Here is a 19,106-nt window from a genome sequence, read left to right as displayed (position 1 = left end):
TCCCCATGTACTCAATGCTCTAGGTTGCAGAGCAACCTACAAAAACATACAGAGTTATACAGGACTCAGTTCCCTTGACACCCTCCTTGCTTCTGTAGCTATTTCCTCCAAGTAAGAGCCCTACAGTTTCCAGCTCAGGCCTCACAATCTCTGCTTCAGATGCACAGTCCCAAGGGAGCAGTCCTCTTTAGTTACATAAGCATAGCATTTCTGCAGCACCCCACAGGACTGCTCCCCGACTGGATACAGGATGGGAATCAGCTTTCCAATAGAGGTTTTACACTTGGTTTTTAGGATGCAGTCCTTTTCCTTTCTAAACTGCTGCTGAACATGCACTCCCTGCACTGGACCCGAGTGGGTCCTACTAGAGAAAAACTGGAGCAAAAAGCAGCATGCAACCATGTAAACAGAGACTGAACCTCTGAGCTCCAGTGCTGATTTTATGCTTGTCAGAACAGCCATCACTTCTGCATCCCATATCATGTCTTCCCTTTAAAAAAGTTACTTCCTTTTACAAGTGAAGTTAAATGAGTTCTGGTCTCAGATTCCTTCATTGCACAGTTTGTTTCTCAACATCAGCCTAACTTTTCTACCCCAAAAGTAGCAAAACAAAATTCCTCTCTTTAGGAGACAGTGGCATCATTCTTACCAAGCCAACTGTCTAAGTCATTCCAATACAAAAAAAAAAAAGAAAAAAAAAAAGGTCTATACACACCAGACCAATCCCTGCTGATGGAGAGATTATGTTATCACATTTCTGCTGGTCTCACCATGATACCAAAAAAGCTCAAGACTAACAGCTGTGAGTATCACACAAATACTTCAGAGCATAGTGGTGCTACACATGCAAGCGGTTAGCAAGCACCTTCCTTGCATGTTAAAAATCTAGAGGGGAATATCTGAAATTTTCATTGCATACCTAGCAGTTTAAGAGCTGGTTTTCTACCTGTAAAAACTACATGAGACCTACTTTAATTAAAAGTAACCAAACCAAAACAAAAAAAACCCAACTGGGATTTCAAAGTAGGAAAAAAAAATCTAATAAAGCTTGAGCTATTTCAGCCAATTCACAGAGAGGAAAATAAAAACCAACCCACAAATTTTGCTAACAGTAGCTTGCTAAGAGCTGTACTGCTAGGAAGTAGTGTGCCAGTTCTGGAAAGTCAGAGTAATGAAATGAAAATAAAAGTGAGCTGATCAGTGAGTGTCAGCCTAGATATCTTATCTTCTCTGGGAATAACATGGCCTAAAATTAGAATACTGTCTTTTAAGCTATTAACAGAAATAATTAGTATGAGTTTGCTTACCTTGAAGTATTCGACAAGATCTCTACAGGTCACCTTGGATCCACTAATCTCTTTTTCTACCAAGTTTTCAGGGGCAAGCAGTAACGGCACCAAATTCCGCAGTTCATTCTTAAAATCCTCATCTATATCTAGTAAAATTCAATCAATTCCAGGAGAAAAAAGTGGTTAGTTTTCAATCTTGTATCTCCTAAAGGACCACTGACAGCCCATGATCCTTCTAAATCCACAGCATCACAACTCTGAACTGCATTTTTAAGGTATTTAAAAGCTTACATACATACTATAGCTTTAGTTAAGTTCTACCTACTCTTAATCTACCAATCTTAACTTCAGAGGGAGAACAAGGTTCCATTGTCCTTAGAGTATTTAAAGTGCGTTTCCCCAATTACACCAGTGCACAATGACCCCACAGGTCTGTACCCTCAGCACAGCAGGAGCTGGCATCCCACCACTGCAACTCACTTTTATAGCCTTTGCCATTCTGATGCATTCCCTCTGCTGGGGGACAGGCATCCATTGGAGGAATCCTGACTGCCTCTCACTCAGCTGCAGCAGAACCCTACGGTTTTTATTTCAGCCATTTTAGAGCTGACCTGTGGTTCAGCAAGTTTTTAGAGAAAAGCCTTTCAAGAAAGTAAAGTCTTTAATCTTGCAGATTCTGCCCTCTGGAGACCTTAGTTATCTTTGGAATCTCTATTTAATGACCTTTAAGCATGTCTCAAGTTATCAGATTGCAATGAACAGCTAGACACAAAGACACCCATTCCCTCTGCCTACTTAATTCCTCTGCCTTTAAACCACTAAGAAGAGCACACAATGCACATTTCTAAATTCTGCAGTTTCACCTTTTAGCCTTGTATTTTCCAGTCAGGCATTTCAATAGCTAACCATTACAGTGCTTAACTTCCATCATAAAAGAAAACTATTTCAGTGATCTGAATTAAGAAACACAAAATGAAAAGCTTCCTACCATTCAATCGCCCATCAAAATTTGGATTTGTTGCAACTTTAAGACCAGGGTGGGGCAACAGGAAACACCCAAGATTACTGAAACAGGAGTGAATATGCTTCCTTACATTCTGTAGCTCTTCATGTTGGTTTTGCTTTACCTGAAGGAAAAAAAAGGCAGTATGAACTGCTACCAGTTTTGCAGCACTGCAATCAAGATTAACCATCATCTTAAAAGCAGTAAGAGCACAGAAGAGTGTTTAAGCTTTTATTCCCGAGCCTAATAATGTCAACTTTGCATATGAGTGGAAACACCACAAATGTATTTTATTAGCACAAGGAGCCAGCTCATGCTGCATCATTGCCTTGACAGCAAGACCAGAATAGGACTACTGGAGATAACTTACCTGCAATCTTTTCTCTAGGAACTTTCTTCCTCCTTCCAAGCCATATGCATGTTCATAAGGATAACTCCAATCTCTAATTAAGAACATTAATGTCTGCAACAGGAAGAACAGCAGCATTGAAAAGTTTGCATCATTCCTAAGGTCAAAAACTCTATCACATGTGTGATTATTTTAAGTATTTGGCTGCTCTAAAACTAATATATTATAGATTACAAGTAAGGATACTATGTAAGTTTTTTGGTATATTTGGTTGCTCTAAATGAAGCAGCCTTGTAGTTCTGTGGTGCAAGTGTTTGGTTGTTTAAAAAACCAAACAAACAAAAAACCCAGGACTTTTTCTCAGAACCATCTACCACCAGCAAAGACCAGCTATATCTCAGAGTAATAAATAAGAAGGCAGCACAAAATTTTTCTCCTTAGCACCTGCACATCATCATTTCACATTTTGATTCCTTTTATGCCTTTTAACTCAAGCAGAAAGCTATACTTGCCCAAAATGTGGTCCTCTTCAGCATTTTTCCATTGGATTTTTGCAAAGCCATGTGGCAATAGTGAAAGAAAATTAGTCTTGCCAAGAACTGGTTACCTTCAGCCCAACTAGTTTATCTTCAGAAATTATCCTGAGCTCATTTTCTACACATTCAACTGCTTAAATCCATTTAACACATAGTTACCTGAAACGGCTTTTGGTAAATTTCTTCCATAGCTAGTCTTCCATATTCTGTAAACAACTGAGAGAAAGAACAGTGTAAGGGTGTGCCACATAGAAAACACATTTTTCTACTGTAAAACATTCTATTATGTCACTAAAAAATAAAAGCATTCAATCTTTTATCTTACTATAGGTTGAGAATGACAAATAAACCTCGATAATGAGTATACCAAGCCTCAGTAAGATTCAGGTAGGAGACATGATTCCCACTGGCTTCACAGTGCCATTCCTGAACTGTCAACACACTGCAGCTCTAAGTGGGTGGCTTGTGGGCTATTCTCAGAGAAAAGCTGGCTGCATCTCTCACCAAGCCAGCTTCCAACACTTGCTTCCTAGGCTAAGGAGGTAAGCCTGTCTAACATTTGCCCCTTACTTCCCACAAAATGTTTATTCCTGGAAATCCCAGGGAACTTGGCTCTAGCCAATATATCAGACATTTAAATACAAGCCAAGTTCAGCAGCTTCTCAGATCTCTGCTTCAGCCCGTGACCTGAACTAATAATTGTTGCCTCCCTCCAGTATAAAGGCAGGTATCAGCTGTCTTCCTCTTATTGCTTTCACCATCTTTAACACCAGCAGCAGCATTTCTCGCTGGCCTGAGCAGGCCAAACCACCCACAAGAACAAGAATTATGGACTGTGCTGGCTGTTTCGGCAGAGGCCAACACTGGCAGGGATCAATCCATGTCAGCCTCCTTACAGATCTTAGAGATAGAGATGATGGAAGCACACCAGAATTCTCCAGTACCAGGCAATCATTACTCTGCATTAAACTAACTCCTGGAGCATCTCAGATAAATTATGGCTCAAAGGACAGTTCCTGTGCTGATCACAAGAGCACCTGAGAACTTACAAGACTAATTTAACACAATTTAAATCCCAAGCCCTTGTCATCCTGAGCAAAAGCAGCTGTGAAGTGGCCAAGCACCCACGAGTCTGGCTTCTTTGACCTAAACTCTTCACCTCATTCACTAAATGCAAAAGGCAGTCAGAGACTAACAGTATTTCACAATTACATAAATTCCTGTTAAAACAGAAATTCAGAATTTCCTTCCCTCAGACTATGATTCCTTCTTTAAATGCATTGGTGTCCCCTACCCAAGTGCTTGTATTTATCATCCTTCTCTTCCCTTCCTTCCCTCAAATGTCACCTTCCAGGATAACAGGAACAGATTATTTTATTCAGATGACACTGAGGCTGTTAAAGGACCAAAGTCTCAAGGGAAGCCTGGCTTTCAAATAACTACTTATGGATTTTTTTGGTTTTGGTGCTTGGCTGTGTTTTTTAGGGTGTGGGGGGTGTTGGCCCAGTGATACAGCCCTGTTAACTGAGAACAGCTTCACAAGACTGTTTAGTTAGTGCTCTTCTACTTCCAGCACTGGCAGACAGTCTGTTGCAGCACCGAAGACACACAGAACAGTTTTAAGCTCATGGCCTTGGCATTGGGCAATACACAAGCTATTCTCTAAAGCTACAGGTTTTAAGTTAAGGAGACAAGGTTCTTGCACCATTCACATGAAGCCAGAATTCAGTGGTCTTTGACCACAATGTTCCATTAGAGGATAAAAACCCCATGGTGAAGAGAAGACAACATTTTCCTGCTTTTATTTCTAAGCAGAAATAAAACTCTGCAGAAAATTCTCAGCTGAAAAAACAGAGACGGCTTCTGGGCATCAGACTCCTGGCCTGACCCAAGCTCCAACACTTCCTTACAAACTGGTTATGAAATAACATCAATTTTCCTATTTTAGGAAAAATGGGAAACATTGGAATTTCACTATTAAGTATTTCCATAATTTTCTTTTCTCATTTTTTTGGGAATTTCAGAACTTGCAATACAGAGAACAGACTTTAAAAGAATCAGCCAGATTAGAAGCCTGTACTATTTTACCTCTACATCGGCACAGCAGAGGCATCACAGAGTTGATGCAAACAGCTCTTACAGACAGTACCAGTCTTAGTATCAGGTCAAATTCAGTGTTTTACATGAATTAGCAAACACTTCTCAAGTCAGTTACATGAGTAGTAACTTCTAGAACATTGTCAAGACTTTCAGTTCAGAAGCAGCTTAACATAAATTCACCATATTCCTACCTGCAAATGTTGAAGGTCATCTTCCTGAATATTCTGAGACAAGTTGTATACCTGCAAGAGACAGTCAGAGAATTACAGTGGAACATGAAGCCACTGTCTTACATTCGTATAGCCTCTTTCACACATTGAGTATTTTTGCTCCCTCCAGAAAAAGTACAACAACCCAAACGTGAGCAAGTACAAAGGTGTCACAGAACACATCTCAAACAAAAGTCACCTCCTTATTCAAAAACAATCCACCAGAGCAAACTCCACAGGACAGAAGTAGTGTTTCACACTCCTGTTCCTTTTATGTTGTAGCATGTCTGAAGAAAGTCACTTGTCACCCCTCAAAAACCTGCTCGCTTTTGGCACTTTTAAGGCACAAGCTTAGAAGTAGTTTTAAGTATAGCACAATTGTCAGGAGTTCAACTGACACTTAAACAGAAGCAGCAATTTTAAGTTTGGCTGATCACAGGGTAATGTCACCCCAAACTGTATCTAAAGCCTTAAAAAAAGATTCTGCAACACATCTGTAATGAAGCAGTTGCTACTTTGACATCTTGGGGAGAGAGAGGGGGAAGGGGATTTCCCAGTTCTGTCAGCAATTTAACTCAGCCTGGCCTTGCATAACCTCGATTCCACCAAGCAACTTGGGTAGTTTATGTCTTACACCAAAAAGAAGACAAAGTATGGAATTTTAAATCAGAGTTGGAGGAAAATATGCGTGTGAACTTTCCAAGTGTGGCTTGAGAGATATTCTTTGCATGTTCAGGATAGAGAGTTCTGCCATTATTTGCCAGTATGGATATTCTCACCTGGACAGAGCTCGTCATGGTGCTCAGGGCAAAAACTGTCGCACAGTCTTTGATAGTGGATTGGCTATCAAAGGCACCTTGGGTATCCATGAGTAGTACAGCAACCTGGGGAGTTTGAAAGAACAGCAGCAGTTAACCAGATCATGGACACTTTCCTACTCCAGGCCACTGGGCTAAGTTCTATTTCAAGCAGAGCAAGTCTCTGCCCCTATGCCTACTGATTAAACCTCAGCCAGCTCCCTGCACACGTGACTACACACACCCGCAGCTGAGTAAGCAGCAGCCAGAGGGCCTTGGCATCAGCCTGAAGTCCCTGGCCTTGCCTAGCTACCTTCTCCCACAGAAATAGCCCTCCTTGGCACGGTGGGAGTGCAGTGCAGAGCAACTGACAGCTCTCCTTCACTGGAATTCTCAGCTGCAGATCTAGCATAGCTCATTAGAGCTAAGAGGAAGATGGTTACTTATATATAAATGCATCTTAAAATAATTATTTTCAGCAGAAAACCAGATAACTGATACTGACCGTCTGCTGGAATGACAAGGAAGGAAGTGATATAAATGAAAAAAGTTTATCAGTCCAACTCCCATCTTTGGGGTCTACTACAATTCCCTTCTCTTTCCCAATGATAAGGAACAACAAGTGAGTAATTTGTTCCCAAAGCACAAACAGATCCACACAACGTAACTGGTTTTTAACCAGAGAAATGTTTGGTTAGCCGTGAAATTTGTTAAAACTTCCTGCACACCACTAAGCCAACTATTTTTAAGATCCATGTCCCATGGACTAGGCTTCAGATGTTTCCTTTGCAAATGCAAAGGATATGAAATTTACTAGAACTGATGGTTCAGAACATGAACAGTTCAAGATCACCACCAGTATTGTGGAGCAAATATCTATTAATGACATTAACACTTTGTAGTTAAACTGACTTAAGAGTTAAAAAAGAATCAAGTTAGTGCTTTTTTCCCCACTGTTAGACTTAGTCCTTTTTTATACACTACCTGTCAAAATTGTATGGAAGGACCAGCTTCCACACACTAAAGTACTTACAGCCATGCACTACATTTCACTAGAACACAGCTAGAAGCCAGAACATATTCTCACCCTTCAAAGAACAGTGTTTGTTACAGAGCTTTTCACCCCAGCATTTGTCTGTAGGTGGTATTTATAGCCATTACAGTTTTACAACATTCCCAGGATAACCCACCCATCAGCCCGGACAGGGTAGACTTTGCCAAAACAAAGTACTCTCAAAATGAGACTATTGTTGAATTTTTCTGCTGGTTTGTAAGAATCAATCTCCATCCCTACACTGATACACAGCTTCCACATATGTTACACAGCTACTCAGTGCAAAGGAAAGCAACTGATGTTCCAAGTGCCACCATGAAACCCATGACATTAAAGGTGTACACAGAGGCAGAAGTCCTTACATACACCTATTTAAGTTTCAGAGTCATAAAAACTGATTAGGCTGAAAGGGACCTCTGAAGATCATCTTGTTCCCATAGTCAGGGACACTTTCCACTAGACCAGGTTGCTCAGATCCCCACTGAACTTGAACAGGAACACCTCCCAGGATGGGGCATCCACAGCCTCTCTGTTTTGTTTAAAAAAAAAAAAAAAAAAAAATTCAACTAAAAACCCCACCACCACAAAAACAAACCAAATCAAAAAACCCACACCACCTCCGAGAGAGATCTTGAGTAAATGAAGGGAAGCCAAGCGCTCACCTTTGTTCCATTAGGTTTATCAATTACAAACACTTCACTCCAAATCTGAATGCCAGTTGTTTCCCGTTCACATCCACCTCTCCATGTAAACCCGGTCAATGGCTCAGTGTTTCCACCTATCCAGCAAGGAGAAGTCTACAAAACAAAAGGAAAAACTTATGTAAAACCAAGGAGGAATGCCTTTTTTTTTTTAACATGTTATGTCTTAGCAGACTTCCACACTGTTATTACATTTTCCTCAGAGCCAGCTGACAACACTACACAAAATATTTAAAACACAATGCTACTCTGCTGTGTTTCAAGATCATCCACAAAGCAACACCACTGCATTTCAGTGGCTGCACAGCTTTTCAGTCACTGAAGAGTAAATGTGCACAGTTTTTGAGTCTCAAGCACACAGTGCTATTGAGAACAGCACAGTTTTGTCCAGTTCCACTCAGCACTCAGGCTCTTTTCTCACAGTTGAGAAAACTCAACTCAAACACAATAGCAGATATTTTAACTCAGGAACACCTAAACCTTTGCAAGGCACAAAACTCCTGATCTTAATTTAATCCTCTCCCTTCCCCCCTCACTAACATCTAGCTAAGCATTTGAGTCCCTGCACTAACTACCAGAAGCCAGCACAAGACTCCCAATGCCACCTTGCAGAAGCCACAGAGAATAGGCAAGTACCAGAAGTTTTACAATCTATACTTGCCAGTTACAGAGAACAGGTCAGGTTAAGAGTCTGATATATGTCAATCAACCCACCCATAATAAAGTTTTGCTGGGACATTGCCCAATTTGTGAGAAGCTATCGAGTACAGTTGGCAGCTAACATTCCTGGCTGATGGAATTGTAATGAGGTCTTCAAAGACAGGCAACACAGAGCAGCAACTCACACACAAGAATCCAGCCATTATATGAGCACATCTAACCCAGAAATGTAGTTCATGTACTGGGCAACTAAGGACGATGAGCAGGCACCCCAAGGAAGCTTCACTGTGGTAGGTTTTTCTGTAGCTCCCTCATCAGCTAAACTGTAGTCTGCCTGCCACTTCTTTCATATAGGATTTCAGTGTATATAAACTTTTCTTTCACAGGCTAGAACACAGCAAGCAGGCAAAAAAGATATTTAATGAATTTGCCTTGAAGTCTCCAGAGTAGATTACCAGCCAGGAAGAGTCCACTGGGAAGGTCAAAGGATTTCTCAGTTCACTAGCTCTGGACTCTACCTTGCTGTCTCCACACTGGCAGTTTTCAGATAACAGCTCAAGACACTTCTTCACGTTTCAGACCACAGCATGAGTACCCAGGGACTGAATAGAATAAAAATACTTGAAACACTAAGTGAAACTGCTTATTTCTAAATGGGGATGGGGAAAAAAACTTGCACACTTTCCTCATGCCTAGGAGCATGCAGGCAATCCAGAAATTCTGCACCAGCATTCTCCCAAACGCTAACAGTGCACCACTCAATTCTGCTGCTTGGATCAGACAAAGGTGAGATGAGCAGACAAAAATTCAGAAAATGAACACAGGTACACAAGTGAAGAGTTCTACAGGTAAGTTGTGTGGGTTTGGTTGATTGGTTTCTTTTTTCCTTTTGTTTATTTTGATAGGCACATGTACCAGAGACCCTAAGCAAACCCTGAACAGCTTTTCCCTGTAGTTTTTTTATCCCAGAAGATGCTTATGCTTCCACAGACCACTCTACAAATGCAAGCTCCGAGCTTGCTTTGTGCTGCGCTACACTCCAGGACACAGTTTGGCAATGCTGAATCATATTTCATACGTTCATGTCAACGGACTGCAGCTTTTTACTTTTCAAAAGGAATCTGTACTGTTATTCAGTATGTTCCATTTTTCTTTTATACAAGAATACTTTATCCCATTTTGGTCCAGACATTATTCCTATTTGTAGCAAATCAGACCACAACTACACAAACAGTTTGACAAGTCCCTCAATGAGCACTAGATATGACTTCATTTGATTTCACACGTGATTCATATCACAGTAATACTTTGGTATTTTAACAGGCACAACTTCACCTGAACTTGCTTCATCTTATGGATGTACTTAAGCCTGCCTCTGACTGACCTCTGCATCAGTTTAAAGCACTCCTAGCTTATTACCTACATCTTTCCTTAGCTAAAGTTCTGTATTTTAAGTCTCCATCCATCAAGTTGGCTTGAAAGATATTCAGGAGATGGGAGGAAGAAAAAAAGGCTCCTACATGAAATCAAGCTAGAAGTTGCTCTACAGTTTTATCTCAGTCAACTAAAGGGTAATTTCTGTAGATTTACTTCACACTAAGGAAAAGCCCCATGCAGCTTTATTTGCCTAGTGCATTAATACCCAGTATGCCTTGAAGATTAATTCAGGATAAGAAGGTGACACCCCCATAAAAAAATAAACTTCTAAATCTACACTTACAGGTAGATTTAGATACAGCTCCATCCAACTCTAAGGCTTAAGAACACAGGATCCTTGCAGCAGCTTGCTGAGTACACAACTGCTGCTGTTCAATTTCGAAAGAGCAATCATAACACTAACAATCAGTGCTTGAAACAAGATGTCCACCTCCCTGAAGTCAGTGATCAACCTCTGCCATGCCAAAATCCTACCTGTGACTTTAGCTGACACCAGTGAGATTTTTATTTTACAATGGCAACTTTTCACATGACCTCCTTCCCTCAGTTTAAAACAAGAAAATGAGATTCTGAAGTTTTTTGGCAAGTTTTTTGTTATTTTTCGCATGTTAATGTCCCCATAAAAGGGCATCCTAAAATTGTTTGATTGGCACATGAAGTGAATGCAGTTGCTTTAGGATTCTGTGCAAAATTTAGTTCACAGAAAATACAGACTTGCAATTGAGCCTGACTAAAGATGGAGGGCTCAGACTAAGTACTATGAAACTATACCAAGATCTCTTCTCCTGTACTAAATTTGGATAAGCAGAGGATATCATTTGACTTCACACAACTTAAGAGCGCTCCAAAGAGGAGGCGTTGCATTTATCCTCCATCACCCCCAGTTCCCATCAATCAGTTTGCAGCAGTTCTGATGCTTGTCAAACTCCTTCCCTAAGCCAATTTACGTCACTGAGCTGGCAGAAAAACAATTCAGCAAAGTACAGTGTCTTCTGATGCATCAGTGACTTGGATCAGCTCATCTAAGGGTCTGCAAGCACTATAGCTTCAGAATAGAAATGCCTGGCCAGAAGCAGCACGTGGACAGAAAGACCTCTCTGCTCTTGGTAAGAAACAGTTGTTAGAGCAGATAGCCAAGCTTGCTTTTATCTTCAGTTCAAGAGAAACAAACATTATTTTGAAGGATATTTATAGAAAACTGAGAAAAGTGACTGCACAATAAAGGAAACAGAGAGGCCTGATACACAAGGCTGAAACAGCATTTCAATCTGTTTTGCTTTATGAACATTTGTTTTATTTCACAATCTGAAAATCAAGAGTATTTGTTTAAAGCCCAGCCCTTCTGTTTTCAAAAAGAACTTGTACTACCTCTACCCAGCCCAGCATCTTGCTCAGATCACTGTACTTAGGAGTTTGTATTTTTCTTTGTTTGCAGGGATCGGTGGGGGTTTTGTTGTTTGGTTAATTCTGAACAGACAGGACACTAGAGAGGGCTTACACACACACACAGGCCACCCACAGAACATCTGTATCAAACGAAATGTTTTTCCTCCCTAGGTTAAGAGTCTCAAGAAGTTAGGAGCTTGCTATTCTGTATTCCTCCTACTCTATCCTCAGGGTCTTTCTTCCAGAGCTCTTGGTAAATGAGGGAGAAGTCGTCAAGAGCAGGCCCTACTGGGATTGAGAGAAGGAAGTCTTCATTTGCCAACTATCAGCAACTTTTCTGCAGTACTCCCATATTTCCTGTAACTGCAGGGTTAATTTTGATTTTCCCTCAAGCCAGCTAGCACAAATTAGCGCCAAAGAACAGTGACCAAAAAAGGAATCCGTTCTGGGTTTCTAAGAGCTTCAAAGAGCAACAAAACACTGACCTGTCACTATTCACAATGCAGACTAAAAGAAACACCCCACAACCTGTGACGGGCAGATGGGTATGTTCACAGAAGACCCTACTCCACCTTCTCCATATAAGCCAAGGGTTCAAAGTGTAATCGTCACAAGACAATGCTAGCCAAAAGCTACAAACTAAAAGAAGAAATTAAATTTTGGATCAGGCATTAATCAATCTATAACTTTAAAGGATTTTAAGAGTTCCTGGACTGCATTCAGAAATGCATTCCAAACAGCAAACAGGAAACTTTCTCCTTTTTGCCATACATCATATTTAAGCAGATTTAGCCCTCCAACAGCTATCTGGTAAGACTTTTATTTTTGCAACAATGAGCAAGTGAGCACCATAATATGATTTCAGGAGATAAAGTCAAAGCAATGTTCCTCTAAGTCACCACCTGGAAAAGCCCTCGCCCAAAGCTCAACTAGGAGGCCATCATACTCCCTCATTCAAGTTCTTCTTGTGTCCACTTACACTGGGACACCAATAAATTCCCTTGATAACTGCAAGAAAAGGTACATTGAAAAACTGTCACTTAAATACCCTTCTTCACAGCATAGAGCAGCTGACTTCCCCTCCCCTGATATATAAGAAAATTCTGACCTGCTATATTTATGCTCAAATTAACAAACACAAAGGGAAATGACTAAAATACCAAAGTACTTTTCTCCTGCAGGAAAACTCCAAATTACTCACCCTGTTATACATGTATCTAAGCATGAAGTCCAGCAGAAAAGATTTTCCTTTGCGGAAAGCTCCTGCTACAGACACAACTACTATGTTAAGATCTTTAATATGTTCCTGAAGCAAGATTTTTTCCAATGCTGCTTCATCTAATTCAAAGTTATGGTCATCTTCATGAGCAAGGACAATCTGTATGGGGCGCGGCTTATCCAGCTCCACCTCGTCATCTGAGTCCGGCAGGGCATCTGAGTCTGGCAGGGCATCGTCCTCTTCTTCTTCATAAAGCTTACCTGCAAATTGACAGATGAGAACACATTGGTAAGTCAGAGCTTAGGGCAAGAAACACTTTTTTTTTTTAAGTAAAGCCTTGAGCTGGGCTTACATTTCCAGCAGCAAGGGTGATGTTCTTGGGAATGCAAAGAGATCGACAGTAGTTTCCTGTCCATTTTCATCAGCTTTGTGTCTAGCCTATATTTCAGGTCTTCTCTATGTATTAAGGAATCACAAAAAAAAAGCCCCAGCCCTGATTTTCAGCTTCAAATCCCCTTTTAAAGGCATCTTAAGTGTAACTGCTACTAAAAAAAAAAAAAAAAAAATCAAGGGCCTTTTATCTGGAAAAAAATGAGTAGTTTAAAACAAGCTCCAAAGAGGACCAAAAAAGGGCATTTTTATATCGCCACCTTCTTGTACTGTTGTAAGGGGCCCAGGGGAAATGAATGTTTTCTGTCAGTTTTGCTTGCCAACAGGTACAAGCAAGACCACAGATCTAGTATGGAAGCCCAGGATAAAAGACATCCAATGAATAAGCTCCTCTCCAATTCCAACACTGTTTCAAGTCTCAATACAGCACAGACTTTAGAGCACCTATTCCCTGTCTGCAAGAAGATAAAAACCCTTAGCATGTGCATGCCCTAACATTTCTGGGATAAGAAAACAAAAAACCACTGAAGTAGTTTCTGGCTTCATATTCTTCCTACAATGCACTACTAAGCAAGATTTAGTAACAGTAAGTATCCAGTCTTTAAAAACAGTTAAGAGACTATTTTATACACAATTTAAGATTCAATACCGTTTCAGAATAAAATAGTAGCTGAAAAAACTATAATTCAGATTAAAGTTACTAATGAATGAGAAGGTAACACAGCCCTTCAGATACACACTATAATAGCATCAATACCCTATTTTCCTGACTTCTGGAATTCAGGAGTTAATTGGATTAGAGGCCTAAAAGAAACCAAACTAACCTATCCAAGATGAAGTCTCCTCTCTTGTTCAGGCACCACAACACTGAAGTTTATCCCACAGCAGAAATCAACTCTATCATTCCCGATTCCACTTTTCCTGACAAACATCTGGTAAGCTGCTTTGTGCTTACAGAATTGCCTCCTACTCCATATTTGCATTTTGCTGTATTCTATTGCAACCCTATGTGCACAAACCTGATCAAGGCACCTTCCTACCAGTGACTTATCTGGGATTATCACATATGATTTTCAGTACGCTGTCCTTCTAGTCATGCCTGCATTTCCAAGACAAGGCAGCAGCCACCCCCAGTCCTTTGATGTATTGCTCGAAGAGACGTTTCCTGTAGCAGCAGCCCACAGGAAGTGTTCTCCTGCAGGATGCGCCCATGAGGCACCACGGAACACAGTTTCATTCATTCATAGCAGAGAACCTGCCAATGCGCACAGGACCTGCCAAGTCACTCCTGATAGACTTTGCATGCAAGACACCATTCTCAGCAAAAGACTTACGAACAGGGCTCCAAAGCACTCGGTTTTGTGGATGTAATGAGACCCTGAAATTACAATGAATTTGAAAAACTGGTAACATGGTGACCCTGAAGTTTCTCCAGCAACCATCCCCTTATCCAGCTCTGACAACACTTTTAATTGCAAAATGACAGAGGATGTTTCCATTTCCAAGCATCAAATCTTGTGCTGTCCCAAAGGCCAATGGCACTAAATCTTAAAAAAAATTAGTTTGAATATATTAAGCTGGCATGGTACTTGGTTTGAACGGGAAGTACACTTGAGCGCTTAAATCCTAAGCGGCTAGAACTAAACTCCAGCATTATCCAAGTGGGTGTGCAAAACACTCCCCAGCATCACCCTAACTCACAGTGATTAGCCAAGCAGGCTAAAAAATTGATTATACTAGCAGGCCTGACAACTGGAAGGAGTAACTTTTAGAAGAAAATCTGTCAACAGGACACCAAACTATACAAACTACATTGACACAATACTGCTCACCACTTCAGAGGAAAGTCTCTCACCTTTGGCCTAAAGCTTTTGTATTCCCAGATACTACACAAGCCCTCTTTTTTGAAACAGTTTCTAAACAGGCTTTGCCCCATATAGGAAGGATGCTTCGTAGGTCAGAAAATTTGGGAGGATAACCCAGGTACGAAGGGATGAAGATTCTGACAGTCAGAAAAAAGCCTGCAGCATCACAGCCTAGAAACATAAAGGGAATAATAAAAGCATTAAAGTCAGATAGTCCCAAGAAGAGGCACCTGTGTTTTAGCAAACACATTCACACAATGTTTCAAAGCCACCCTTTCAAGGTATGTCCGTAGTAACAAGTGTAAGGTGGTTACTTCGAACAGCCTCATATTCTTTTATTTAAATGCACACTTCACTTCAGCTGCAGTAAGGGGTTAGGTTTCTAAACAAGGGCAGACTGAAAAATGGTTTGGAAGCCACACCTGCAACTCTCTTCATTCACTTGGAGCCTGACATTAACCATCCTGTCCTACCTGGAAGTCATTAAAACTTGTCAGAACTCAAAGACCTCAAGCTGTAGCAGCAACCTTTTGCCAGTGCAGAGCACAGCCACCCAAAGCCTCTTCAGGCCAAGGACATTTCCAAACAAACAAGTGGAATGGTCCTTTATCATTAGTTATTCATAAACAAGTAGATTCTCCCTATCACAAGGAGATAGTACTATCAAGAGCTTACACACAACATGCCCATTAAAAGCTCACATCTTGTTAACAGCATTCTGCACCACTGAAGCTCATTAGCTCAGAGGGAACAGGAGAGAAGATTCATCCCAGACCCTACTCAACTCCTATTAGATTTCACTTATCAGCAGAAATTGGAAAGTCAAGTACAGAGCATCAAGTTGGGTTTGTTTGCTTGGTTTGGGTCAAGTTGGTTTGTTGGCTTTTTTTTTTTTTTTTGACCAGGCAGCCTAATGTATCTGAAAGTTCCCAACCTACCTACAGAAAAGACCATCATGGCCTTCAATCAAGCACTTTAGAGGGTGGAGAACTACAGTGCTGACAGCTGTGAAAGCAACTTGATCCATCCAGAAGAGCTGGTTTGATAACTTCATGCTCAACTGGCAGAGAACACCCTCCTTTCAAGATTTTAAACTAGTTAGCAGTTACCAGGACAGACATTGCACAAGCCAAGCATGTGAACTATAGAACAAGTGCTACAGCTCATCCCAGCAGCATAATCAGCATATGCCACCCTGTCAGGTGTCCTAGGCAGATGTCACACCCTTTTTTGATCCTTTACCCTGCCTTCTGGCTGCTCACCCTGTCACTCTGGCTAGTCACTGTCTCAGGCAGCACTGGAGTACTTAAGAAGTCTTTCTAGAAGGCTTCAGTATCATGGGCAGAAAGATCACATTCCACTTCCAAGAATTACTTTCAGTGCAGCCTCTGGAAACAAAGGTCAGAACAAGAAGCACCCCCTTTCACAGTCCAGTTTTCTGCAAAAGCACTGCAAAAATTCTCAAAATAGTTCATAAAGTAAACATGCTGACAGCACTGTCAGGTCAACCCAGGCCAGAAGTTTATGCAATTCAGAACTCAAAGCCCTGTCCCTTGGTTGCCCCCCACTCCTCGCCTGCCCCAGCACGGTCACAGTGTACTACTTAAAACTCAGAATTTAAGCTGATTTGTTCTAAAGCCCACAGACTGCTCTAGGTTCTTGCAATAGTCCAGTCCCAGCAAGTCAAATATAAGAGATGAGTACTAACTTTAGAAGAGGTGGCATTCACAGAATGACCACTTCTACACTTAAGTCTTCCTAGCCAACTAGACAGTACCTTGGACTTGCAAAGCGCATGGCAGCACCGCTATACAGGTCTCCATGACAGTACATTTTGGTACTGCTACAGAGGCAACCAAAACAACAGACTTTTGTTGGTTTGAGGGTTTTGTTTGGTTTTTAGAGCGCATTTTAACACTTTGCTAAGCCCAGTTCCACCCCTGTAATGGAGTTACCAACCCAGCACATCCATCCCAATACATTCACACAGGGGGTGGTTGTTTTAGCACAATGTTCCATGTTCTGCATACAGAGCAGAGAGGCAATGCTGCCTCCTGCCACAGTATTACAGACAGGCTGGTAGATTCATCCAACTCACTCATGGGGTTGATCACTATGCAGTTGGAAATTCCCATGTGCACAGAAGATCTGAACCTCAGGCTTTTAGTACATACAGAAGAATTCTCATCTGTCAAACCATATGGCACTAGAACTTGTAGCACAGTGCTGCAGGCCCAGAAGGTCACAGCTGTATTTTTCTTTTTTCGAGTTGTTCATCTGACCTTTGAAGTTTCTGTAGTACTGAAATAACAGACTCCAGACTAAGGTCAGGTCTGCTGCTCTGTCGGGAGATGATGCAAAAAGATCATCAGCTGGACTTGTCCCTGAAGTCTGCCATCCATTCAAATCTATTACTGTGGCTGTTCACCAATCACTCCCTACGTCATTTTGGCTTCTTCCAACCTGAATTATTCCATTCGAACCTGTGGGGTAATGCATCGTTCTGACTGACACAATCCCTTCCTAACCCAGGTCAAACAGGCTGGGAGACACAAGAGAAGCAACGTTGTACAGCAAGACACAGAAGCAGACAGATTTGAATGGGAGCAAATATAGCCAAGAGAAGATACTACCACTCACTTTCCCTATAAACTCCTCACTCCACTCAGTAACAACTACAGCAGGTCTGCTATTTATTCTCACCAGTTAAGTATCCAGAACAAGCACCATTTGTTGAAATACTAAGCCAGATTTTGAGAACAGTAGCTTCCTGTGTATGCAGACAGTATTTCAACTGAACAAACCCAACTAAATAAGCTATTTCTTAAAACATGAGGTAGAATGAAAAGCCTGGTTCCCCTAAGTACACAGCCAGCAGCTGATGACCTACTTGTCCTGCAGTGTAAGAACACAGGAGTGAAAACACTCAGACACCTGCATGCCATGAAAATAAGAGACAGCCTGCTTTAAATGCAAGTTCTTCCCTTTAAGCACATTAATTGAAAGTACTAACACACTTGCCTTTAAGTTTCAACCTAAATACAGCTTGAGATCTTTAAACATATTATCCACATTCTTTCAAGAAAAAGAAAAGGCACATACTAATTATCAAATTCAGCTGGTTTTAGAAACAGTACAGACTTTTGATCAACAAGCACTGAATCACAATTAGTAACTGCTTCTATGGACAGTGAGTTGAACACAAACAACTGCCCACAAATGCAGAACAACATTAAAATAAACTTAAATCCCATTTGCTTTTTAGTTTGAAGTCACTTTCATTAGTGTAGCTGTCCCTCATCAGTACTTCCATTTGCTCTATCACAAGGAGTTTAAAGAGTATAAAGCTGTACATCTTCTAGCTGGTAGTCTTAATATCTTGTTTGCACCTTGCTAGAAGTCAGCTTCAAATTAAGACTTCCAGTACCCCTAGATACTTCAGCTTTCACCATCCCTGAACTCTTTTTTCTGGTGCTCTACAGCACCACACACTTGCCTCCATACAATAGCAGCTCAAATCCCCTGCTCACATTACAATGCAGATGCTTGACAGGCTCCCCCCACCATCACCTGAACGGTGAAAAGCAAACTGAAGCGAGCTACACTAAGATCAAGCCATCTTGCTTGAAATTTTGTTCAACCTCCACACCCTGAGGGAGTTCACGGCTTGAATCAAAAGCTTAAAATAACTTATCATGAGGAAACTTGCTGCACTGCATTTAAATGTAAGGCATTCTCTCAGTGCTTTACGTAGGAAATTTTCCTTCGAGAGAAAGGAGACAAACTAAACGCTTCTTGTTTTGGTGTAGTGAACGAAGGAAAGGGTAGGCATGTGTGAAGTGAGTTCCAGAGCACAGAAAGAAAATATGTTAACCTTCAAACCTTATTTGGACACATCTACTAAAAAAAAAAAAAAATCACTAGATTTAAGCCACAAAATTGTCCTCCCCTTTTTCCAGTAGTCCTGCTCCATGCAATAAACTCACATGAAAGCCATGGGGCTGCCACAGACCTTAATGCATCGCTGCTTTCTTATTGCTGACTAGTAAATAGTGCCAAGTAGCTCATTTTAAGGCCAGAAATAATTAAATATTTCGAATATTTCAGCTAT

At 41.0% G+C, this 19,106-nt stretch overlaps 1 protein-coding gene across 8 annotated transcripts in view; it reads right to left on the bottom strand.

The window, feature by feature from the left end:
* Positions 1–19,106, bottom strand: part of ATL2 (atlastin GTPase 2) — a 41,237-nt gene that overhangs the window by 7,863 nt on the left and 14,268 nt on the right. For 7 of the 8 annotated variants that reach the window (XM_032103442.1, XM_032103443.1, XM_032103444.1 and 4 more), the window contains 8 exons: positions 12,723–13,000; positions 8,000–8,134; positions 6,266–6,370; positions 5,469–5,519; positions 3,337–3,393; positions 2,663–2,755; positions 2,278–2,416; positions 1,308–1,435 (listed from right to left, as the gene is read on the bottom strand). In XM_032103442.1, the coding sequence (XP_031959333.1) occupies positions 1,308–1,435; positions 2,278–2,416; positions 2,663–2,755; positions 3,337–3,393; positions 5,469–5,519; positions 6,266–6,370; positions 8,000–8,134; positions 12,723–13,000 (986 nt within the window). Of the gene's footprint in view, positions 1–1,307; positions 1,436–2,277; positions 2,417–2,662; positions 2,756–3,336; positions 3,394–5,468; positions 5,520–6,265; positions 6,371–7,999; positions 8,135–12,722; positions 13,001–13,092; positions 13,172–19,106 lie in introns of those variants that run through there. The other variant, XM_032103447.1, reaches the window with a different exon arrangement.

The sequence above is a fragment of the Corvus moneduloides genome, chromosome 3, assembly GCF_009650955.1.
Source record: "Corvus moneduloides isolate bCorMon1 chromosome 3, bCorMon1.pri, whole genome shotgun sequence".
NCBI classification, from domain to species: Eukaryota; Metazoa; Chordata; class Aves; order Passeriformes; family Corvidae; genus Corvus; species Corvus moneduloides.
Note: the sequence above shows the minus strand (reverse complement) of the source record. Positions and strands in the feature narration are given on the sequence as shown.